At 48.0% G+C, this 26,211-nt stretch overlaps 1 protein-coding gene across 4 annotated transcripts in view; it reads right to left on the bottom strand.

The window, feature by feature from the left end:
• Positions 1–26,211, bottom strand: part of ARHGAP32 (Rho GTPase activating protein 32) — a 250,625-nt gene that overhangs the window by 65,377 nt on the left and 159,037 nt on the right. For 3 of the 4 annotated variants that reach the window (XM_027740535.2, XM_027740533.2, XM_027740534.2), the window contains 5 exons: positions 18,394–18,531; positions 15,788–15,880; positions 14,066–14,188; positions 11,255–11,332; positions 2,699–2,780 (listed from right to left, as the gene is read on the bottom strand). In XM_027740535.2, coding sequence (XP_027596336.2) covers positions 2,699–2,780; positions 11,255–11,332; positions 14,066–14,188; positions 15,788–15,880; positions 18,394–18,531 — 514 coding nt within the window. Of the gene's footprint in view, positions 1–2,698; positions 2,781–11,254; positions 11,333–14,065; positions 14,189–15,787; positions 15,881–18,393; positions 18,532–20,676; positions 20,747–26,211 lie in introns of those variants that run through there. The other variant, XM_039383758.1, reaches the window with a different exon arrangement.

The raw sequence follows: 26,211 nt of genomic DNA, 5'->3' as shown, positions 1-26,211 counted from the left end.
TTCCCTGTGTTCCATTCCCATCTGAACTGCATTAGAGCCCACTGCAATATTTCATAGCTCTATTAAAATGCTGTCCCCACCACTTGTGCACATCAAACCCTCTAATTAGAAATAATAATAGAAACCCAGGGCAGGAAGTTCTTTGCTTTCCATCTGCTTTTCATCAGGTTCCTCAGCCCAGCCAGATCCAGGGACAGTCAACCAGCATGTGCTTGGAAATTCCTTAGTGGCAAAGAGCTTCACTCTGCAGACACAGTGTCCTGGATGCTCTGCACATCATATTTGGATTAAAGAAAATAAAGTTGGCTTGTTATAAGTAGGGTTTATCAAGGCCAGATCTAAAACTTCCCATTAATTCAAGATGAAATAACCCCGCTAATGTCAAGTGAGGACAACAGCTGCAAGTGAGACTTTTAGGGAAGTCTCTGATCCTTGGGAAAAGTCAATCTGGTATTTTAAACAGAGGTAAAGAGGGGAAATAACTGATGTGGATATTTAAGTGTATGAGAAACCCCCTGTGTGTTTAAGCCATGGATTAGAACACACGAAATGCATGGAATATGGGTGAGGGAAGTGCATTATCCCATGAATATTGGATATTATTATGCCATGGATATTGGAATGGCAGTGCCGTTCCTGGTGAGGCTCTGGAGGATGCCCTTGGGAAGATCCACTTTCCCATTTGGCAGCAGTGCTCCTGAAGCCACCCAGGGTGCTCCAGCACCTCATTCCTGCCCCATGTCACCTTCCTGGGCTGTGCTGGCACACAACAGCCCAGGAGCTGGAGCTCCTTCCTCCCCTCCATCCTCTCACCCTCCTGGATTTCACAAGCACTTTCCCTCCAGGCAGAGAATTCCTTGAGTCCTCCAGCACCACATCCAAGAGCGTTAACCATGGGAACCTCCTCCCTGACTCCTTCTTGCTCCCACCAACTTCTGCAGCATTCCAGGAAGAGTCTCCAGACTCCTCCTCCCCCACCCAAGAGCTGTTAATTCCCAGGAGGAAAAGCTAGAACACACAATGCACCAAAAAGATCCTACCAGGAATCTGTGTGCAGAGCAGGGGCAGGCCAGGATCACAGAAGGAGCTGCACCATCACTCCAGCATTCCTCACATCTGGAAGCTCATTAGTGCTCTCCTGAGGAGCCTTTAATTGCACCCCCAGAGAGCCCCAGGGCAGGGCAGCAGGGCAGTCTCAGACTGGGCAGCGTCTCCCAGCTCAGGACTTTGAACAGGACCTGGGCTCTTGGTGACAACTTTACACTAAACATCTCCCAGGCTGAGGGAGGAGATCCACCCCAGGGGTTGTCAGAGCCAAAGGGGATCTGTTCATGTGCAGCTCCATCATCTCCCAGCAGGGCAGAGCAGACACTGCTCCCCAGCACCTCCAGCTAATCCACTGCCTGAGCCAGGTTTAAAAATAAACCCTTGCTCATGGTTGGATCCACTGGCCTGGCCTGTGGTTATTTTACATTTAAAGTTGCCCCTGCCTGCTCTAGGGTTGGGCAGTTGCCCTGCCTGAAGTCGCCCTGCCTGGAGGGCAGATCCTGGATCCAGGGAATGCCCACCTGCTGCAGCCAGGGATCTCTGTGCCACTGACTGCAGCAAATGCACCTGCACATTCCCAGGAATACACAGGCTGGAAACACCATTCCCCTGAACTGCCAGCTCTCCAGAGCACACACAGAGCACTCACAGCTCAGGACCACAACTTTCCACCACTGGACCCAAACTCCCAAGCTTTGATCTGACAAAATGCATTTATTTCCCTTAGAAAAAGTCACACTTCTGAATTGCATCTATTTGTCTTAAAGTATCAAGTCAGCAATCTTCTAAGATAAGGAACACCACTGAAATAGAGAAGAGGAATGAAAAGAACACCAGTTCAACACCAACTCAACTTGCCAGCTGAATAACATTTTAAGAAAGATCTGCAAATTCAAACTGCTTCTCTTGATACAAAAGAGATACAGAAATATCTATAGTAATATATAGATTTAGAAATTTCAGAATTAAACAAAAGCTTCATCTCCAGTAATTTCTGCAGAGATCTCAGGCCAGTACAACTAAGTGTGATCCCTTCCAGTGCATACTGGAAGCATGGGAAGGTTGACAGTAAAATCAGATCCAAAATCTCATTCTCTATTTATTATTCCTTTCCTCAGCAGAGCTTGGGATTAACTTGCCTGTATTTCACACAGAACTGTCCAGAAGGCAGGAAGAAGTAGATGGAGCCACACACCCAGAGCACAGCAATCAGCATTCCAAGTTCTCTTATATCCAACTTTCTACATCAATCCTCAAACACAAAGAACCTTCCAGTACCAAATTAATCTATTCCATCTCAGTCAGCAAAAACATTCTGTTCCTGTATGTTCTGAACAAAAAAACCCTGATATGCACACTCTCTGCACACCAGAACTGAAATCCCAATTACAGATTGCTCAAAGTATCTTAAATTCTTTACAAGTTTAAAATCCCTCAAGTCAGGCAGGAGAGGGACGTTGATGTGAGTTTACACAACAAGGGAAAGACATTTAACAGCGGGAGAGGAAATGTGGGTGACCAACACAGAGGGCACATGGCACGTGTGGAGGGTGATCAGCACACATGATAATGTACAGGAGATACTGGACACAGAACAGCACACAGACAGCTCCATTTCAGGTCCCTGCAGCCAAAAAGGAGATTTCCATACCTGGTTTGGGCACCGAGTTGGTCACGGACTGAGGAACTTTGTCGTTAATGAGTTCAACACACTCACTGGGGAAAAATCCAACCTGTGGGGAAACACAAGGAGGCAGAACATTGGGTGTATGATCTGAACTGTTCAACCAGCAACTGCTAATTCAATATGTCCCCTGAACTCCCCTGGCCTGATGCCCCATAACATCATCCATCATCAAATGACCAGCATGAGAGAAATAACTTCTCAAATTAGTTATCACAGCTATTTAGTGTTTATCAAAAAAAGCCAAAAGTTCTACAAACCAAATCATTAGTCCTGTAAAATATGATTTTATAAGTTTGGTTTCTGAGCTTGTACACAGGACAGAGATATTCAACTTGCGACAAGTGTCTACACCCCCTTAGATCTCGAGTGGAACTCAGAGACAGAAAGGCTTTAGCTGGGTTTGCTGGAGGTCTCTGACAGAAATTTAATGAGAGAACAAGATGTGCCAGCTCTCAGCATCACCTCAGTTATCTCTACTCAAACCTCACTGACACCTGACCTTTTTCACTGCCAAAACACAACACTCACAAGCACATTAACGTTTTATCCCCTTAGAAAACTGAAATCAAATATGGACCAATGTATTTGCATGGTGTGGTCCCATTACAGAAAAAAAGGTGCTTTCTTATTTGTTGTCAGGAGAAGGCACTCTGCAGACACAAAGCTCTGCTGTGTCCTTGCCTCACTGCCTGACCTGCTCAGTATGGGTAACAAGGGAAGTGTTCAAATGGAGCATGTTTAAAAACCTGCTAAAGAAGTTCAGTGAGGGTTTAGTGCAATTGAATTCAATTCAGCCCTAGAACTGAGAACAAGTTTAATAAAATATACATGGAGTGAAATGAGTTCTATGTTTGTAGGAATCCAGTGATCTGAGTGGAAATAAAATATTTAGAGGAGAGCAGGATGCAGCAAAGGAATCTCTACCACGAGCCAGGACTCCTGGTGTGCTCTTGGATCTGCTTTGGATCATGGACAGTGCAACTCTTGTGCCTCAGTTTCCCCCAGCGAAGAAGGGAGAACAGTGCCACCCATCCATATCCATTACTGGCAACTGGGAAAACAGCTCCAACACCCCCCTGGCAAGCTGCTGAACCCTCTGAACTAGCTGTGGATCTGCTCAGCAAGCTGTAACACACAGAATATTCTAGAGTTGTCCTTAGGAAACATCTGAAGATGCTTCAAAAGCCAGGCCCCACCCTGGGGAAAAAAATCTGCCAACCTTTGAGTGCAGCTTCTCCTGTGACAGGAGGAACCTGAGTGCCCAGGGCACAACAAGGTCCTGGCACCGACTCACTGGAAATGTGAATTTGCAGAGTTCCTGCCCTGTCCTTTAACAAACAGCTCATGTCCTACCCTCGAGTACAAGAACTGCTTTTTGGGAAAAAGATATGGAAATCCCAGGGTGGGATTCCTGAGGAGTCCTGTGCAGGGCCAGGAGTTGGACCCAATGATCCTGATGGTCCCTTCCAACTCAGCATATTCCACCTTCTGTGATTTCTCCCTGAATCCCCTTTAAGGCAAAAATGCTGCAGAATGTCTCTAAACCAGAGCAGGGTGAAAGGGTATGGGAAGGATCCTGGTGTTGGAATGGGATGTGCCTGCAGACATTCACAGGCCACCCCTGGCTCGCTGTATCTGGGGAGCAGTGGCATTATCTCCCTTTCTCTGGTTAAGGATCCAGGCTGAGCTGTCACCACAGAGGAGTTTTCCACTTCTCAGCATTTCTAGTTCACAGCATTTTCCTTCTTACTCCCATCCCAGGTGAAAGTCAGACCAGAGCAGAGCTTTGGAAACTTTTACCCTTGGTTTCATATTTCCAGACCTTTTTCCCTGTCACACCCCACCTCCTCCCCCAGGACAGCTCCTGTGTTGTGGCACAGAACTCGAGCACCACCCCCCTCCCCAGACACCTCATCCAAGGCAGGATTTCCTGGCCCGTGTCAGACACGTGATGGGGCAGCTGGAAGCACCAAGTCACTGCAGGCAGCCACAGTTTGGTCCAAAGCCACAGGAACACGTGGCAAAGAGCCAGTGGATGGGCCTGGATGCTGCCAGTCATGTACCCACATCCATGAAATCCACTGGAGGCACAAGGCAGTCAGCACCAGGCCTGGCACACAGTTCCTCCTCTATTTATTCATCTTACACAACTCCCTTTTGTCTCTGAGGAAAAAAAATTCATCTCCTTCCTACACCAAGTTGATTTTCCCCCATAAACCTCCCAGCAATTAAGTGGCAGTGTCATGTGTGGGGTGTCCTGGTAAACATTCCAGACTGGAACTATTCTAGATTCCCTAAGAGAAGCAAGTTAATAGTACCAGCAGGTAACTGCTCTTCCCACACCCCCAAATCCAGCAGAGCAGGGTTTTAACCAAGTACAGGACAAACTGTCATCCATGACACTTAGAATGTGCTTGTTGGGAAGACTCTGGGAGCTCAGGAACAGCACCTGGAACAGCAGCACTGGGCCAGCAGATCTCCCTGCCCTCAGCTGTGGCTCCTGGGACTGGCCTGGCCTGGGCATCACATTTCTGCCCAAGTGACTCTCAGAGCCCATCTCACACCCTACACAAGGTGTGGCTGCACCCACTCCCTCAGCTGGGTGTGCCAGCTTTGCCAGGAGATGGTATCCTGGAATTATATGCCATAGTGCTGATTTTTGGGCAGTTTATAGGTAGCAATAGGACAATTAGCACAAGAAAACCAGCATAAACCCCAGCATGGCATCCAGGGGCCCTTCCTCAGGCAGCTCAGGGTCTCTGCTCTGCTGGGACCTGTTGAGGAACAGGCTGAGTGGGACAGACACAGAAGTGCTGGGATTTAAACAAAATATTCAGGGCTTTAAATCACAGAATCATAAAATGGTTTTCTTAGAAGGGACCTTAAAGCTCCTCCAGTGCCACCCCCTGCCATGGCAGGGATACCTTCCACTAGCCCAGGTGGCTCCAAGCCCCGTCCAACCTGGCCTGGGACACTTCCAGGGATGGGACAGCCACAGCTTCTCCCTATGCCAGGGCCTCCCCACTCTTACAGGGAAGGATTTCTTCTGAATATCTAAGCTAAATTTCCCCTCTGTCAGTTTGAACCCATCCTCCCTCGTCCTGTCACCACAGTTCCTGGAAAACATTCCCTCTCCAGCTCCCCTGGAGCCACTGAGACACTTGGAAGGTGCTCTGAGTTCTCCACACAACCCTTTCTTCTCCAGGCTGAACATCCCCAACTTCAATCCTGAGAGTGGACATTTCCCATGCAATGTTGGACATTTCCCATGCAAGAGATGCAGGAGACAATTTTTAAATTAGGAAAAATATACACAACCAGGGAAAGTCTCAGTCCACCACAGAAATGAGGAGGCACCACATCTGGGAGGCTCCACAGCTGAAGGGATGAACTTTCTTTCCATTTCCAATGCTCTGAGAACTTTTATAATTGCCCACAATGTCTGTGCCTGGGATACATAAAGAAACCTGAAGCACTGGGCCCCCAACCTTCCATTAATCATCTAAGTGTGGATGTGAATCCAACCCCAGATCCCACACTGTAATCAAAACTCATCTCCTTTGACTGTTAACATAATATTCCTCCTGTTTCTGAATGGACTATCCAATACACTGAACAGGAATTCAGAAATTAAAGACCCTGCATGGTTATGTCACTGCTTCTAGATAGCTCAGAACCCAAATCAAACATTATACCTGCTCTCAATGTAGCACTTTTGCCATGTCCACACTAATAATGACAATGGATTTTTAGGGAAAAAGAATTTTCACGTGTTAGTGTTGACAAGCTCCCTGGTGTTACCTCACTGCTCACAGTCCAATGAATTACATTTTCTGACTTATTTATTCTAACTTTTGTCTCAAGATCCCCCAGAGATCATCACCAGGGTCACAACCCACAGCTTGTGCCTCATTTCCACCCAATTAAAAGATGCTTTTCCTCCCATGGAAAGTTTTCCATGATTTTGTATAAATAAATGAGTTTAGTCCAAGAGTTAATCTCAACAGATGTAGCAAGGCACTACTAGAGCTTGAGCCAGGATTAAAGGATTTGGCAACGTCCGAAAATTAATAGCCAGGGGAGTATAAATTTAGATAAATACAAGGTCATCTAAAGGTTAAAAGAACACCTTAACCAGAGGGGGAAGGCACAGGCTGGGGGTGCAAACAGTTCTGCAATTGCTACTACAGATTTATTTTTCACTTTCATGCCAGTGGCTGCTAAAACTGGAAGTAACACGAGGCTTTAAGGGGAAAAGCCAGGAATAATTTTCCAGTATAACAATAATTTAACAGTAATAATTTTCAGCGTATGAGGAGGGAATTTAAGTAAGTGAGAAAGTAGCAGCAATATAAATGGCAAATCAAACATTGTTTGAGACATTTTGGTTGTGGGGTTTTGTTTTGTTTTGACAAAAAGTAAAGTGTGGTTTAAATTTCAGTCAGTGTCCCCCTTTTAAATCTGATGAAAGTGAAGCAAAACCTAATACGGTTAGGTTTTATCCTTAATTTTTTATTAGCTGTTTGGCCTTCCTGAGCAGAATCTTCACTGCTTTGTTTGCCAAGTGACTTCCCAGAGAGCAGGAGAAACTCCCCTCGTTCCCAAAGCAGCCCCTGCCAAGGTTCTCCTGCTTCAGGGACAGCAGTTACAGGAGGAATGGGACTGTTGGCCCTCTCACCCCGAGCCCTTGTTAAAGAGAGATGAACACCTTGGCCAAAAAACTCTTCCAAATTCTTTCTTTCAAAAACAAATGAAATCTGTGTGGGGTGAGAGCTGCCAATGATCCATTCCTGCCTGGTGTGCAACCTGCACTTGGGGAAACTGGTGCTGGAGAGGGACTTGGGACAAGGCCTGGAGTGGCAGGACAAGGGGGAATGGCTTCCCACTGCCAGAGGGCAGGGTTAGATGGGAAGAAGAAACCCTTCCCTGTGAGGGTGGGGAGGCCCTGGCACAGGTTGCCCAGAGAAGCTGTGGCTGCCCCATCCCTGGGAGTGTCCAAGGCCAGGTTGGACAGGGCTTGGGCTGGTGAGAGGGCATCAGAACTAGACAATCTTTAGGTCCCTTCCAAGCCAAGCATTCTGGATTCTGTGGAAGCAGGGCCCTGCAGCCCCACAGCCTCTCCAGCTCCTATAATCCTGATTAAAAGCAGCCCAGTCCTCCTCCAGTTGCACACACTGGTTGTGTCACCTCACAGGTTGCTGTGGGGCAGCTCTGCCCCTCATGAAACCATTCCCAAAACCCAGAATGACTCAGAACATCCACAAGCAGTTGTGCATCAAACAAGGGCCTGTCCCTAATGATTCAGCTGACATGGAGTCACTGATGGAAAAGACAAAGCAAGAAGCAAAGGCAGAGGAGAACAAAGAAGGCTGTTAATGTGGAGGTGGCTGTAATTTAGGGAACAATCTTACAAAGAAAGCAGTGACTCACACTCAGAGCATCTGAAGAGAAAAAAGGCTTGAGGAAAAATGTCTTAAAAATCATTTTGCTTTAACCAGAGAAGATGATACGAAGCCTCGTGGGTTGTTTTGCACAGGATTAAGTGTTGCAGTGCAGTCGTGAGCTCAGGTAGGGGAGAAAGGCACTGTACCATGGAAATCTATGGACAACAGGAATGGTGAGTCATTCCCGAGGGACAGCTGTGCCTGGCAGGAACACACTGACCCCCACAGGGATCCACTGCAGCTCACACAGGCTGTCACTGACCTGCCTCCAGCCCATCCCCACAGCCCTCCCGTTATCCCAAAGGATGGGGACGGGCAGGACATCCCCTGCCCAGGACTGACTGTCCTCCTGCCCGGGCAGGCACAACCCACAGCTGCTCCAAATGCACAAAACCAGGGGAGTCCTTTCAAGTCAAGATGTGATTTTTTCCCCCGTTCAGTGAAACAGGGGATTTTTTATCCTCTTCTTGCTCTCCTCCTATCAAGACATGATTGATGATGGAAGCTGTGGTGGGTTTGATAAAACACTGCTCCTTCCCTAGTACAGAGCAAAAACCTGAGACATAACATGAACAAATTGTCCAAATATTTGGTGTTAGGACTTTGTCCTTTTATCTGCCCTCAGAATCACAATTATCTGGCAAGACAGGCTCTGGTGATTTATTTGATTAATTCAAATGACTGGCTCAACAGATTGCTATCATTTTTACAGTGTTCCTAAACAGGAACAGAACTGTTTGCCTATCATGTACTTACACCAAGTACTATAACAACATTCTTCCCCTCCACACTCTTCATCCAGGGCACTTCGGCACTGCTACATCTCTAGGGCTGGTGTAGCAACACCAGATATGAACTTCCTTTCTCTGAACTCTCTTCTCATTGTTAGCATGGTCAAAGAGCTCCATTAGCTCAGGAAATGTACCTTTTATGGACACTCACATCTTATGGGTCTTAAAAATGACAGAGGTTAAAACCCCTCTGTGTCTTTGTACGGGGTCAGAATCTGCATCTCTGGGGAGCTGATGGTGCTTCCCGGCCAGGAAAAGCTGGGAAGTGCATTTCAGAGGAATGGCCAAACCCTGGCAGTTCCCAAGGAAGATGCCCCCATGCAGAGGAGCTCCCTGTGTGTGAAGGGATGGCTTTAATCAGCACTCACTGAGCTGCTCTCCATCAACAGGAGCAGGAACACGACAATGGGCTGTTCCCCCACCAGCAACTCCTTCCAACACAACTCCACTGTCTGCATTTGGGAAACATCCCGAGAGCCACAAACCCAGAGCTGCATCTGCACAGAGTGTGAGGCTCAGGGTGACCTGATCCCACTGGCACAGACTTCTGCTTGGAATTAAGGACACGAGATTATTACACCCCTAATTTTCTGTTAAGCCAGAATATGGTGCTCTATTTCTGCAGCTGTTCAGGTCTGTGGTGTGAGGAGCCTGACTGTGCACGGACACAGAAACCCCTTTCCACAGTCTCATCAATGTGTTTTTGTGCTGGAAAGCACAATGGGATGTGAGCTGGGAGGCACAAGGCAGTGACACACTGCAGAAGAGCTGCCTTGCTTTTTGTGTCTTTAATCACCAGTGATACTCTTCAGACCTAGTCCCAGTTTCAGCCAGGCTGACAGCAGGCAGGGAGCTCACCGAATAATGGAATTATCATCAACCCTGGTAATCCATCAGTGTGTGCAGAGTGTCCACACTCATGCCCAGATCACAAAGTAGCTTTATTTTGCTTTACTGATTCATTTGGAAGTGAAATGTGGCATGGCCTGATCACTGAAGCAGTACTAAAGCACTTAACTAATATTTGGGAGTTGGAACTGCTGATCTCCAAGGGCCCTTCCAACCCAAGCCATTCTATGATTCTATTTAATAGTACAGCAAATAAAGCTTTAAGGCTTCTAAAATTAGAACAAAAGTCCAGCAAAGCCATAACACAGTTCAAAACCAGAAGTTTGTTCAAGCAATATCAATGTGTTAACTCCAGAGACAAATCTAATTTCAGAGCAGGTATCACATGTCCATGCTCTTCTGATTGTACAAATGAGATGTTATCTGAACTCCCACATCTGATCCAAAGCCAACAAAAGCTCTGGTTGGGCAGGCAGCAATGTGATCATTTAACTGCCACTGCATCCAGCTGGGATTTGTAGTGTTTGGAGATCCAACTGCTCCCTGACAGCCGGGCCACAGGCTGGACCTGGCACAGAAAGGTCTGCCAGGGAAAAGCTGAGGAACCTTGAGAAGACTTTCCATGCCAAAATACACAAGTTTCTGGTCAATTCTGACTCTCTCCAGAGCAAACTCATAATTCCACCCCCTCACAGACAGCAGCTGCTGGATGAAAATCCCTCTGCCTGAAAGGAGCTGAAACACGAGACACGGCAGGAGTCACACCCCCCAACCTGCAGCAGCTTTGGGCTTTGCTTTGTTAACAGAGACTTTTTTATCTTTTACATTTCCCAATGAGAAAATCCAAGCTAGGGAATAAACTCTTTGGAAGGACAGAGCCATTTGGACACAGAAGTTTTGGTACCTAATTCCCAGGTATGTTTAGGACCTTTTGAAAATTCAGTGTAAATCTCTCTGCTGGAAGTTCTACAGAGCCCAGCAATCTTTAAACCACCCAGCAAACACAGGCATGAGAGCACAGCTTGGATGGGTGGCTTGTCCAAGGCAGTGGCACTGTTTTGTTAACTGGAGTTCTCTGAATCCTCGATGTTCTGCCTGAGCTGGTTTTAGCTCCTGGAAGGAACAGGGTGATGTGAACAACAGTGTCAGCTGCCTTGGAGGGGGACAGCAGAGCTTCCACAAACATCAGGCCAGCTGTCCATCACAGGGCCATGGCCAGCCCTCCTTCCCATGGCAGGCAGGGAGCAAACTTCCCATGGAGTCCCTGGGTGTCTCCAGCCCAAGCCCAGGGAGAAGGGAAGTGCCCTGACACCAACACAGGACACCCTGCTCATCCCCACAGTCAGTCCTGAGCAGGCACAGCAGCTCCAGGAACAAACAGCTGAATTTCCTGCCTTTATTAAAGTTTTATCATCATCTCTGGTGCTTGTGCCTACCTGAAATCCATGTTTTCCTCTCCACCACGAGGTCAGCTCCTTTGGTGGCATATCAATGACAGACACGATGTCTCCCACCTGCACAAGATTGACAACATCAGTCACAGCCTGCCATGAGCACAATCCCAAAAACTACAGTCGCCAGCACGGCAATAAACTGTAAACTCCACATCTGCCTTTGCAAAGCCAGACTGTGAGGGGGAAGAGTTACTGGATTCTCCAGCTGTTCCTAAGGAAAGGGGCCTTAAGAGCAGCAGGATCTCTGCCCAGGGGTACAGGAGTGTTCTGATTAAACTGTAGAGATGGTGTCAAACACTTTGGAAAATACTCTCAAGTAGCTGAACTAATTTTTACTCTATGCCCTACCCATGTGTGTGTGGGCACTGATATGTGTCTTCCTGCTTCCTCTCACAGCAAAAAGTCAAGAGCTGCCTTTGTAGCTCCCAAACTGCCCCAGATGTGCTGGTCTGGACTGGGAGGGGAGCAGAGGAGAGGTGGTGTCACAGCAACAGGATGGAAATGGCCAAGGAGACCAAACAGGTTTTCTGCAGCTTTGCTCACTCCCATAAAAATGTAATCCCACAATGGTTCCAAAGGCAATCAGTGTCATCAATACTGCACTGGGCTTGGTTTGAGTGGGGGCTCTATTACAGATAATGACAAAGGGCAGAATGTAAATAAGTCCTGCAGGCAGGGAGAGCAAAAATTGGGACCAGTAATGCCCAACTTTCACCAGATGTTTGACACTGATGGGTCTCTGTGTGTTTTACAGAAAAGACAACACATCCTCAGTTTTCAGCCAGGGATAACAGAGACACAGGGAAGTGATTTCCTCAAGGGAATGGTGGACCAAGAGCAAAGCAAGTCTCCACTGAGGAAGCTGCTGTCACCACACGAGCAGAGACACTGGGTGTGTTCCTCAGTCCTGGGCAGCAAAATCCCACTCAGCTACTTGTGCAACTGCCCACTCAAAATTAAGAATATCCTAAATATGAAAGGGATGATTTGGGGTAGGGAACAGGACACAGCACTGTAAAACAGCTGCTCCTGTTCCGTGTCTGTCCTGCCAAGGTTTCTCTCTGCACACACTTGGGAAGCCACACGTGCCTCAGTTTCCCTGCTCACACACTATTCCTCATAACCTGGGCTGCATTCCAGCTGCATTCCAGTCTGCTGGCACAGAGCAGGATTTACAGCAGGGAGTGCCAGCTCAGTGCCCTCATCAGCACTGAGCCCCTGGCAAACAGCCTGGCTCCTGTGCTCCATGGCTCCTGTGCTCCATGGCTCCTGTGCTCCACAGATCCTGTGCTCCACAGATCCTGTGCTCCTGTGCTCCATGGCTCCTGTGCTCCACAGATCCTGTGCTCCACAGATCCTGTGCTCCACGGATCCTGTGCTCCATGGATCCTGTGCTCCACAGATCCTGTGCTCCATGGATCCTGTGCTCCATGGCTCCTGTGCTCCACGGATCCTGTGCTCCATGGATCCTGTGCTCCATGGATCCTGTACTCCATGGATCCTGTGCTCCACGGATCCTGTGCTCCTGTACTCCATGGATCCTGTGCTCCACGGATCCTGTGCTCCATGGACCCTGTACTCCATGGATCCTGTGCTCCATGGATCCTGTGCTCCATGGATCCTGTGCTCCATGGATCCTGTACTCCATGGATCCTGTGCTCCACGGATCCTGTGCTCCACGGATCCTGTGCTCCATGGACCCTGTGCTCCACGGATCCTGTGCTCCATGGACCCTGTGCTCCACGGATCCTGTGCTCCACGGATCCTGTGCTCCATGGATCCTGTGCTCCACGGATCCTGTGCTCCACGGATCCTGTGCTCCATGGACCCTCACTGGGGTGCTGTACCCACCCGTCTCTCTGACCCGTGCAGTTCTTTGCTCAGCACTAGTAACTACCTCCATTTGGAACATGAACAAACCCCTGGCAGCACCAGACTATCACTATTATTCTTCCTTCCTGTGCTGCACATGAGAATGTGCTCACAAAACTCCTCTGGGCTCTGTTTTCCTTTACACTGTTTGCAGAGCACTGTGCACACTCCAGTGACAGGACCATTGCTCAGAGCAGTCACAGTGTGAACTGCTGCTGTTTGGGTCAAACAGGCAAGTGCCTGAGAGACAAAAACTTCCACAGTCTGACCCTCCAGATCTTGGATGGGGTTTGGAGCAACCTGGTCTATTGGAAAGTGTCCCTGCCCATGGCAGGGGCTTGGAAGTAAATGATCTTTAAGGTCCCTTCCAACCCAAACCATCCTGGGATTCAATGATTCATGTGGGATTTTCACACCAGTTGTAGATCATCACCCGCCCTTTAAGTGCCAAATCCTTTGCCAGTCTGGTTCTTTACTTTTCATGGCAGCAGACACTCTTAAAAATGGTTTTAGACATGGACTTGCTGAGAGGAACAGAGGTTGTATAACCTGGGCAGTGAGTAATTAAACTTGTGTCCACACACACACACATGGACAGTGACCCTGAAGAGACACAACACAACACATGGACTCTGCAGGGGCTGCTCCTGCTCAGGGACCAGCCCAGGGGACTTGGCGGGAGCTGTTTAACCAGAAGATACTAATGCCAAGTAAAGCTATATTTTAGAGATGACTGAACATCTGCCTGTCTCCAACTCACTGTAGATCGAATATTTAACTCAATCTTCTAAGCTTCACCTCACAAAACATTCTGAAAGCGTCTGGATATATTCATGATGGGCACAAAAACACAGACACACACACACAAACAGATTACGTTCATCTCTGTCTGACAACAAGGAATAAAAGTGCTTTATTTACCTCAAAGGACAGTTCATCTGCTGCTTGAGCAATATATCTCTTAATAACATGGGCAGCAGCAATAGCAGGAACGTTAATGGACGATTCCTCGTGGACTAGCAGGTGGTTCCCCTTGTTATCAATCTGCAAGAGAGAGAGACTGTGAGGCAGCTGAGGACAAGGGAGGAGGGGTTTTATTGGTGCTCAGACACAGCAGAGGCTTCAAGCTGATGCAGAGAGACAGCCCAGCTCGGGGCCCCAGCAGAGAGCTGGGAGTGAGGGCACAGCACAGCCAGCACAGCTCTCAGGGGCTGCACAAGGTCGTGTGGCTCCAGCCACTGAGCAGAAAAACACTGCATTGTGCAGCTCTGTGCACAAGCAGGAACACCCAGCGAGGGTTTGCACCTCCCTTTAGCACCAAATCAGGTTGTTTTTCCTCAAGTACTTAAAACAGTGCTACGAAAATTCTCTATGAAGTGGAATTAATGCTCAAGAAGAGGCTCTGAGGGAGGAAATGCTGTCAAACCAAAAACTAGTGTTGCTTTCAATTTTCTCCCCCCCTTTTATTTCTCTTTTTCAAGAAAACATGCCCCTCCCCCTCTTCGCTGCAGGAATGCAAATTCCCAGATTTTTGTGCTTGTGTCAAATTCTGTAGGATTCTCAGTCAGTTCTGCAATAATTCTGTGTTCTGTACTTCACAGGCAACAGCTCTGCTGTGATCTCCAGGTCCACTGTGTTGCTGTAGATCCCCCAGTTTCACTTCTCTCTATAACTTCCTTCCTTTGCTCAGCAGCTTTCCAAGACTTTCTCCTCCCAAAGGATCTCAGGGTGAGGAGGAGGATATCAATGGGGGAAAACTGCAGGAAAACACACTTAATCCTTATCCCAACCATTTAAAAATGAACGGCAACAGTCTAACTATAGCTGCTGCTATTCCTGGTGTGCAGGAATGGGAAGCCACACATCTGTCCCCAGGCTGAGCAGGGACAGCTGGACCCTGCCCTGATCCCAGTGTTCCTCCCTTCCCATGAGGGCTATTGTTCCCGTGGTATTAGCCCAGAAAGCTGCAGCTGCAGCTCCCCCCATGCAAACAGTGTCCCTGCGGGCACAAGGGGGGCTCTGTCAGCGCTGGCACCCACAGGGGCACAGAGCACCCACAGGGGCACAGAGCACCCACTGGGGCACAGAGCACCCACAGGGGCACAGAGCACCCACTGGGGCACAGAGCACCCACAGGGGCACAGAGCACCCACTGGGGCTGCAGCTCCCACAAGGAGAAATCATTAAAAAAGAAAGAGGGCAGGCAAACAGCACAACAGAGACAGCTCAAAGCTCGAGAAATGTGCCACACTTGCAGTAGTGCCTTGCCAAAAAGGAGGTAAGAATGTGAGGCACTGGGAGATTGAGCCCTGCACTGGGAGTTCCCAGCAGCCCATTGCCCCAGTCTGTGCCTCACTGGAGCTGCCACCTCAGTAGTTGTGATTAGCAGCACAACAGTACGGTTTGGGGTGACAAAATCCAAGCAGGAGGGGGGAAAAAACTCCTATATTCTTAATATTGGACCTGATTCTGTTGTGTTCTCCACCTTCTGTGGCCACCTACATGTCACACACCTGGTAACGGGGGAATAAAGCTTTTAGGATGGAATTTCAGTGGCACCAATAGGTCTGGGAGGATTACTGGTCTGGAAGAGAGCAGGTTTGTGGTCAGGAAAGGAAGAACAACCTGAGCTTTGTACTGTACCTCCATCCACGTGAGGGCAGGCCCACAGTTGATCTTGTTGCCTGCGATGGCTGAGAGCCGGGCCAGGTAAGCCATGAGCATCTGGGTGACCAGCTGGGACAGGGACAAACACACACACAGTGCTTCTGTTAGTACAGCACAGTTTGGACAGGCTTCTTCACACTTGGAGAGACCATAAATTAGCCACTGCCATAGGCAAGAGTCATAGAAATAAATCCCCTTGTGCAAGGAAATGTATTTCTGCCATGTGAAGCCACACGCGGGGCTGTAACGATCACACCAAAAAGCTGGAAAGCAGCAGCTCACTGTGAAGGTAATAATGTTTTTTTCATAAGATATTTAGATTTTCATGATTTCCCTCGTCAAGAAACCTCAAATCTAAAGCCTTTTTCTCCTCAGGGATTTCACACCCATGTTATGGCCACCAAACACACCTGAGAACGACTTGGTGAAACAAAACCCTGGCTGCCCCTTCCACTCTCCTGCAAACCCTCAAGAATGTGGCAACTCAGACTGACCCCCTGAGCAAAGAGTAATATTTCAAACAGTAGAGGAGGGGTTTAAAAATACACTTAGCAATGTCCCCTCTGTAACAGTAAACTTGTTTTTATTAAAGAGAAACTCGTGAGGTCTCTCCAAAGGCTCACAGTGACAGTGTTATAAAGCACTATTGTAGCCCAGAGTCTGTAGGACTGTTTAAAACATTGTTCTCCTCAAACATGTGCTCAAATGTGGCCAGTTCAAAATGAAAAATACATGATGAGACACCCCACAGCTGCAGAGTTACATTTCACAGAGCAACAGAGCTGTTCAACATCTTTACAGCTCCTGTGCTTACACACAGAATGCAGATTTTTGGGCTTATGCTCTAAACCATATTAAATCAGTTGTACGAATAAAGATATAAGAGACAGGAATGCCTAAAACACAATTAAAAATAAACCCAGGAGTTCATTATCCTGGATGGGGCTGCTTCTGCTGAGATTAAGAGACTAGAAACTTTAAATTTTTTTCAGACAGAGGCTGTGTGAAGCCAAAGCAATAAGAAATATGTCTCTCTGCTGAGCAATGGGGCTGCAGGATCAGGTCCCTGTATCCAATGGCAAACACCCCAAGGAATCCCAGGGGGTACTGGTTTCAGCCCCTGTGTGTGGCTCCAAAGCAATCCCTGCTCAGCACTGAAGGAACACAGATCCTGATTTATAGTTCCTGGATAGATGATTCTTTGAGTGCTTGGATTGAATTTCCCTCATTTCCCTTTCCCTGCACTGCCTCCCCCTCCATGTGCTCTGAAGTGATGCAGCCAAGATGCACCTGCTACTTTCCAGAAGATTATTTTGGACATGAACACACCTTTCCATGAGCAACAGGCGAGAAGCCGAAGGAATTCCAGCTCATCATATTCCAGGGGAAGACAGTAAGTTAAGAAATGAAAACTCCCTCTTATCCATGCAGGAAAACCAGCTTTTAAAGTCCATTTAAATAATGCACTAATGCAAATGCTCTTAGAAAGCAGCTTTAGGAATATTCAGTTGAAAATGCAAGTCTAGCACTCCAAGTGGGGTTGCTCCTGCAGTGCTGCAGCCTGGAACAGCAGGATTTCCTAGGAATGCTGACAAAGTTTCCAAAGACACAACTGGAATCTAAGGCACCAACAGGTGCTTTCTTGACACTCTGAACAACCATTCAGACTTAGCAGCATAACCAATTCATATGAACTTGCAGGATATTTCCCTTCAGGTCACTGAAATCAGGGGTAAAAATCACTGACCTTATTCCCAGGAGTCAGTTTTCAAATCTAACCCGGGCTGCATTAAAAGGACTCTGTACTCATAGTTGGCTACTACATGGAATCATGGAATTGCCAAGGCTGGAAAAGACCTCTAAGATCTTCAAGTCCAACCATCAGCCAGCACCACCAGCACAGTCCAGGGTGAGGAGGTTCTTTTTTACTCTACCTTTAACCTCTGCCAGATAAACTGAGATAAATCACAGGATCCCTATAATCCTAACCCTAAAATCCCACATATTTCCCAAATATCCTGGTGCAGCTTGATGCCATTAGTTGAAAATATCTCCAACCCCTGGCTGGAGGTGACTGTGGATGACTGTAGGTGACCACAGGGGACTGTGGATGACTGTAGGTGACCACATGGGACTGTAGGTGGCTGTGGGTGACTGTAGGTGACTGTGGGTGACTATAGGAGACTGGAGGTGACTGGAGGTGACTGTGGGTGACTATAGGAGACTGGAGGTGACTGGAGGTGACTGTGGGTGACTGTAGGTGACTGTGGGTGACTGGAGGTGGCTGGAGGTGCTGTGGGTGACTGGAGGTGACTATAGGGGACTGTAGCTGTCTGTAGGTGACTGTGGGTGACTATAGGGGACTGGAGGTGGCTGGAAGTGACTGTGGGTGACTGTGGGTGACTGTGGGTGACTGTAGGTGACTGTGGGTGACTGTGGGTGACTGTAGGTGACCATAGCAGACTGTAGGTGGCTGGAGGTGACCATAGGGGACTGTGGGTGACTGGAGGTGACTGTGAGTGACTGTGGGTGACTGGAGGTGTCCTGCCAGTGCTGCAGATGTTTCCAGAGGTGTGATTTACCTCGGGGCTGTCCCTCAGGGCATCGGAGCGGGGCAGCTCTGCCAGCTGGGAGAAGCGCCGGTCGTAGATGCACAGGTGGAGGTGTTTGTCCAGCACCCTGAAATCCTCATAACTCCTCTTCACAATCCAGCTTCTCCCCTGCACAGACACAAGAGTCACACTTTTACAAACCCATCACCAGTTTGGGTTAGAAAAGGAAAACTTGTGCAGAAGCAGCACTTTCCTCTCAAAACATCTGAAAGCCGTGGAAGTGCCTGAGTAGTGTTTTCATGTTTGAATTTGCAGGCAGCCATCCATGCTCAAAACACGGGAGAGTTCCTGTTTGAACTGTTTAACCATGGCCTGGAGGTGGTCAGGCATCGATTTCCTGGTCTGGTTTTGTTTAATGGAAGTGTTTCAGGGGTAGGAGAGCCAGGGAGGAGAGGGAGAGGGAGAGGGAGAGGGAGAGGGAGAGGGAGAGGGAGGGGGAGGGGGAGGGGGAGGGGGAGGGGAGAAGGAGGAGAGAGGAGGAGAAGGAGAAGGAGAAGGAGAAGGAGAAAGAGAAGGAGAAGGAGAAGGAGAAGGAGAAGGAGAAGGAGAAGGAGAAGGAGAAGGAGAAGGAGGAGGAGAGATTTCAGTTGGAAGTGACCTCTAATGATCATCTAGTCCTGACCATTGAAGGACTGATCAAAGGTCAAATGACATTTTCAAGGGCATTCTCCAAATGGTTCTTAAACACTGACAGACATGATGAGATGGATCCAGGTAACGTCCATCTGTCCCACAAGGATTTTGTGGTATTTTCCTACCCAAGGTGTCTTTGCAGGAATGTAAATGACAAAGGGCTTGGATAAACAGCGTGACATGAGATTCTGCACAGATAGAAGGATATAAACCCAGGGATCTGAAGGCAGGATTGGAGCTTGCAAAATTTCTGTCAGGTGCCCCAGGCAAGTCTTCAGCTGAATTAAAAATCAATCCATGATGAACAACACTAGCTGCAGATTTACTCCTGAGTGCATATCATGCCCCCAATTAAAACACAGCCAAGATCCAGACGGCTCCAGGGGACAGGGAAGGGCCATGGTAGCATGGAATAATCTGCTTTGGGAAGCTTTTAATATCTACTGATGACTTTTAAAAGCTTCACAGCCTGTTGTGTTCAATAAAAAATGTTGTAATAATGCAGCAGTTTACAGGTTAAAGCATTTTATGAACAGTCACTAACCACAGAATCCCAGAATGGTTTGGGTTGGAAGGGACCTTAAAGCTCATCCCTTTCCACCCCCTGCCACGGGCAGGGACACTTTCCACTAGACCAAGTTGCTCCAGGTTACACAGCCACTCAAGGGCAGGGCCAAGGATTCAAAGGGACACAGGGATGCCTGGCAAGCAGAGCAGAAAGCAGGGAATGTGTAGGGTGAGAGGGGACACAAGCTGTAGGTTGTGACCCCAGCCATGGCTGGCAGGGCTGTGCCAGGTGCCCTCTTCCCTGAGACACAAAAGGCATGGCCTACTCTGAATTGCCAGTCTGAATTCTGCTATATTCATTTCTTCATCAGCAAAGTTTTAAGCCTCACTTTAATATTAACACCCAAAGCCTGCAAGGTAACTGTAGATGTGAACCCTTCAACCCAGCTCTGTTCCACCCAGGTCACTGCAGGCAACTCCAAACTGTCACTGTGCCCACAAACTCTGCTCTCAGCTCCCAAAAAATCACCCTTATTTCACAGTCCTACGGAGAGGCACCTACACAGGACAGAAAAGCTTTGGAATTTCCACGTTCTGCCATCTCACCTTTTGTCTAAAGGAGAAAAACAAAACCAGGACTGCAAAGTCTAATTATGCCCAGGGAGCTGTCAGCCTTTCCCATTCCTCCATCTTCTGCAATTAAGAGGTTCTTGTTCTCTCACTGAGCTGCCAGTGTGACCTTCAGCTGAGCCAGGTTTAGTCACCAACATAAGGAACAACAGCCTGAGAAATCCCTGTGACCCTGGATCTGCTCCTGGCACTGAACTGGGCATTCCAGCACCATCTTGTACACACCCTACAAATAACAAACCATCTGTCAAATGAGCCCAAACCTGGCATTAATTCCATATTTTCAATGCTGGCCTGTAGATTTGCAGTCTCTCCATCATGAATGAAGACAGTAAGAGTTAAATGTGCAAGAGAGGAACAGCTGGGGCCAGTGGTGTGACAGGATCCTGCACGGACAGCGTTCCCCCGGCTCCGGATGAACCCCATCCCAGGCACGAGGCAACAACAGCGAGGAAAAGGTGATGGATGAGAGGGACAACTTACCCCACGGCAGCAGGGGTGTCTGTGGCCCCACCAGCTCCCCGGGATGTTCCTCCTGTGCTGCACAGCTCGTGGAGAGGGGCACAGGAGGAAGGTAACCTGGACCCACCGCTCGGCACCTCCAAACTGCAGCTCGGCAGCTGCTAAGCAACAGCACAGCTATCCCTGAGCTATCCCTGAGCTATCCCTGAGCTATCCCTGAGCAATCCCTGAGCTATCCCTGAGGGAGCAGTGAGGCTCCAGGAGACGGGTGCTGTGGATGCCTGGAGGCCAAACCACGTCCCCATTCCCAGGTCAGTCACCCAACGCCCGTGGGTGTCAGGCTCTCGTGCTGAAGGATTGCAGGATTCTCCAAAGAATCACGAATATCCTGAGTTGGAAGGACCCACAGGGATCATTAGTCCAATTCCTGGCCCTGCACGGGACACCGCAACAATCCCATCCTGCCCCTCAGAGCGTTGTCCAAACCCTCCTGGAGCTCTGGCAGCCTTGGGGCTGTGCCCACTGCCCTGGGGAGCCTGATCAGTGCCAACCACCCTCTGGAGGAAGAACCTTTGCCTGAGATCCAACCTGACCCTGCCCTGGTACAGCTGTACTGTTCCCTTCTTTCCCTCAGAAGAGCTCAGCACCTGCCCCTCCACTTTTTGCCCATTCCTCACTCCCATTCCCAGTGACCATGCCCAGGATGTGCCAGCACAGAACAGACCTTCACACTTCCACCCAGCACGAAGTTCCTCCAACACTCTAAGAGTGAATATTTCCAATATCCCATAATTTTAAGCCTGCCATAACTAAATTTAAAAAGCACCCATGCTTTAGGTTGTATTAAGTTGTATTAAGTGAAGTTTTTGCAGATTTGGCACCTGAATTACAAATTTTGAAGCCTTATTTACAAGGGGTGCAATTAACTGTCCAGGAAGGAATCACTGCAGCAATCCAGGAAGGAACTGGACAACATTTAGAGCTTCCCCTCAGACCTCCAGCACAAATCCTAAGCAGCAAAATCTAAGTTCTCCCAGCCAGACACACAGAGAGGCACAGCCAGAACAGCAGGAACAAGAGCCCCATTCCACATCCAGAACACTACAACGGCTTCCCTACACCAATGTAAAAATTGTACATCTTGCTCTCATTTCCTGCAAATTCTAAAGTGCCAGGAGGGTTTGGCAAAAGGATTATTTTTTAATTTAGAGAGTTAATAAAATATTAGAAACAATAAATGCCCATTAAGTTGGTCTCGTGTTGCCAACTCTGGTTTATAGCAAAGCTCAACGTTCCTGGTGCTCCGGGCACTTCACATCCATATGGCAGAAATGCCTTCTGCACGTTTTTCATGATTTCCATAAACTGTCGCTCAAATAAATTTTTGATCAGCCTCTAATTTTCCAATTCAATAATTACTGTTCATTTCTTTAACTATTAATGGTCCTGATTTAGAGAAGCTTAAACCCCTCATTCCAGTGGGACATAAGAAAGAGGGGAAGGTAAGCACAAGGTGAAGTGATTTCCCAAATTCAGACCTTCAATTACAAACTTGGGTGTGACAAATTTCATTAAAATACAAAAATCAAATACCAAATGAAGATTTTAATAATACCATAAAATAGTTTCATGATCTTTAAAAGGAAAAATTGACCACTTACAAAAAAAACATGTCTCTTTTGAACAAAATCAAAGATATTTTGGAATTTCAATTCACACACATGTTCACAATGAAAAGCATCATGTCAAATCTGTAATTTCTCACAAAATGGAAAATCTGGGTTCATTCCTGCTCTTGTTCCAGCTGCTCTGCTCTCCCTTACTCTGCTGGGCAGGACTGAATGTGTGAGGAAAGCCTGGCGAGATCTCAGCCCACTGCACAGAGCTCCCGGTATTTTTCCGATTATCAAAGCAAGAAGAAATGTCACGCTCAAAAAAACGTTCCGAGATTCCTGAGCTGATGATTGAATTTGCAGTGAGCCGAGATCTGAACCCTCCATCAGCAAAACCATCCCCCCGAGGCCGCCGAGCTCCCCGGGCTTCCTGCGGAGCGAGAGGAGATTGGGAGGGACAGGGATGCACAGCTCCAGCTCCAGCTCCAGCTCCAGGAGCAGTATTTTTAGCTCTGCTGATCAAATGGCCTCGGGAGGATGATGAGCAGCCCCAGCCAGGAGCAGTTCACACATTCCCTAAAGCTCCACTCAGCCCTGGGAGACTCGGGAAGAGCAGCACTGTCACTCCCCGTTCCTGTTCTTCCCAAGCCCAACACAGCACAACTCCTGCAGCTCAGTGAGAATTTAATTACTAACAGACAGACATTACTTACTGCAAATTAAAGAGGAAGGTATTTAAACCATCCCTTGCATTTTAATTCCCAGAGTTAAAACCCCATCGTTGCTCCCTCACCTCTTAAACACCTCAATTATCAGTACAAAAATCACACTCCTAAGTGAGGCTCCCATAAGTCAGGGTCAGTTCCACACAGGAATATTTTTATGTGCATTTAACTGTTTCCACTTGGCACCTGGCAGAGGCAACTCTTCCTGCTGTGCCCTGAACACTCAGGGGCACCTCCAGCACAGGAGAGGTTCTGCTGTTGGCAGTATTTGTGGCACCAGCAATTCACAGAACTTACATGCTGAAATTTTGTAATAAAGATTTATAAATCTCCTCACTATGTAAAAAAAAAAACATCTCCAACTGGATCTGTCTCCATCTGAGCACACAGGTCCCCTTTCTGGTCCATCAATCCCAGGGTGTCACTGAGCTCCAGCACACACAACCTTCCTGCCCCACAGTCTGTTTGCTCTGTAGCACTTCAGATTTATTTATTTTAAGACTGGGATAGACCTTTCTTTTCTGGTTCAAATGCTTATTTCCTCAGAGAGATCACATGGATGCTCTCCTGAACCTTGCTGTCCATGTGGAGAGGGAGACCAGAAAATGAGATGAAAGTCTCTGGCAAAAGTCACTTCGGTTTGACCCCATGGTAAGAAAACCCCTCGGATTAAATGGCTGGAAAAGCAGCAGCACCCACCAGGAGAGGTTAACTCTGCCATGGGGGGACTCCCACAGCTGGCTGGGGCTCAGGCTCCCTATGTTATTCCAGCCTGACCCTTCAGCCCTTTCCTATTTCAAGTCACGCTGGAAAATGGTTTGGAAATGTAGTCAAAACAGAAAAGCAGGGCTAATAAAATCCAGCCCTTGGAGTTCACCCAGGAAGTGTTTGGAGCTGGGGGACTCCATGACTTCTGGTGTGTTATTGTAACTTGAAGGAAATTATAAATCTTTCAAGTTAAATGCAGTTTGCACTAAGGCAACACAAAGCTACTTCTGAATGAAACACTAAAACTTCAGCACTGCACCTGGAAACAAGGGACCAACTAGCATAGGATAAGGGGAACATATATACAGCCAAAGCAGGAGGCAGAAAACAGAGGGGGAAATTTAGTATACTTATGTGGTGAACCCTTATTAGCCTTATTCCACAGAATAAATTAATCTCTCAGCATTAATTATCAGTTTATTATCAAATAATTGCAATCAGCAGGAAAAAAAAGATATTTTAATGGAAACCACTGCAGCTTTTCTCCCCTAAAAATGAGACTTCCTGGATTCCAATTACAGATAGGAGCACCAAACTCACCCAGGGCTGCCCAGGACCTGGGCTGAGCTCCAGCAGTGTCATCCCTGCTGGTTCTCACCCATTTTGGAAGCTCTCCCTGACCAGGTGGGTGTGGTTCTCTGGGTGAGAAGTTGCCACAAACCATGACCTCCCAAAGCAGAGCAGCTTTGCCACAAACAAGCAGAGGGCAAACATTTGGCTCAGGCTTCGCTGGGAAGTGGTTCTGGGCAGGTACAGAGGAACAGGAGCACACCAAGAAACCCTTAAGCCCATCTTTCCTCCCTGTTTCTGACTGGCAGTCTGACATTCCCTCCTGAACTGGAACCAGGATTTCCAGGATGACACGTGAGTGAAACCCCTGCCCTCCTGACACGTTCTAATTTAAACAATTCCATATCAATCATCTCTCCAGTAAAATTACACCCTGGGAGCAGCAGGTCACACAGAGACACGGGGTGAAGGGGAGGGCACAGCGTGGGGGGGCTTTGCTGCACTCCAGAAAATTAAAGGAATGACCCAACAGGAGCTCAGAGCCACAAAAGAAACCCTTCAAAGCCACACACCAACTGCTCAGGGATGAGAACTAAAATTCCACCATCCTCCAGGTGGCAAGCCAAGGAGGGAATGTATGAACGTATATATAGTTACAAATGGTTATATGGACGTTGTAGGGATTAAATACAACTCCCAGATGTGCTATAAACTACTCTGCACTTAGAGAAGAGACGGGGTTTTATCAAAGTAAGCACTGCTGGGCTTTAAAATAAAACAAACAAAACCAAACAAAAAACTCCTTGAATATTACTTTCCTGAGGTGATTAAAACCAGCAAAAGAAAATCTCAGGATGGTTTGGGTTGGAAGGGACATTAAAGCCCATCCCAGTCCACCCCCTGCCATGGGCAGGGACACCTTCCACTGTCCCACGTTGCTCCAACCTGGCCTTGGACACTCCCAGGGATGGGGCAGCCACAGCTTCTCTGGGCAGCCTGTGCCAGGGCCTCCCCACCCTCCCAGGGAAGGATTTCTTCCCAATCTCCCACCTAACCCTCTGGCAGTGGGAAGCCATTCCCCCATCCTGTCCCTCCAGGCCCTTGTGAACAGTCTCTCTGCAGCTCCCTTGTATCTGCCCCTGCTTCCTTCCAGCCCCCTTCATCCTCACACCTCAGAATGAAGCAACATTCCCAGTGTTAGGAAAATATCACTCACATGGTAAGAAATGTCTCTGGGCAGGGTTAGAGAGAGAAAAACATGAGTATTTCAAGGGAAAAGGTGTAGAAGCATTGATGTGAGAGATGGAGCTGACCAGGACTCAAGGAGAGAGCTCAGAAGGGTGAAACCCTATTTCGAAAGCACAAGAAACAGAAGCAGCCCTGGAGAAGTTTTGTTAACGGAAAACCAGCTGATGTTTTGGCATCAGTTTTAAGGAGAAACACTGAAAAGTGGTGCCAAGACCTGGGAGAGGAACACTGAAGACAGAGCATCTTCAATGTCCAATACCCCTGGTAGGTCTTTACAAAGGCAAACCACACCATTTGAAATAGAGTGTTTTACACTCACAGATGAGTTAAAAATGCACCCTTTTTATGTGTCAAAGCCCGAGCCCTTGGTGGCAAACCTGCTCTACAATCCTGGAAAACATCAGTTTATAATTCTGCCTGTTGCACACCCACAGCTTGGGAAGCTCAAGGCTCCCGGCCTCCATTCCTGAGCTCACAAATTCCCAGCAGGGAGTTCACACTGTGCTGATTCCGAGTTGTTTCATGCTCCAGGTGTAAATCTTGCTCCAGGAGTTGGGCCCTTGGTGCTGGCTGAACTAGGTCAGTGTGTGACAGGTTACACAACTCAGAGTGACAAGAGACATCTGCTCTGTGGTTTTTAACAAACTGGGGCCCAAACCTGCTCTGGAGCTCTGGGAGAGCCCCAAGGATAA

This window comes from Pipra filicauda, unplaced genomic scaffold (genome assembly GCF_003945595.2).
Source record: "Pipra filicauda isolate LSUMZ 115617 unplaced genomic scaffold, ASM394559v2 scaffold323_size1005334_pilon, whole genome shotgun sequence".
NCBI lineage: Eukaryota > Metazoa > Chordata > Aves > Passeriformes > Pipridae > Pipra > Pipra filicauda.
The sequence above is the reverse complement of the archived record's forward strand: the minus strand, read 5'-3'. Positions and strand labels throughout refer to the sequence as shown.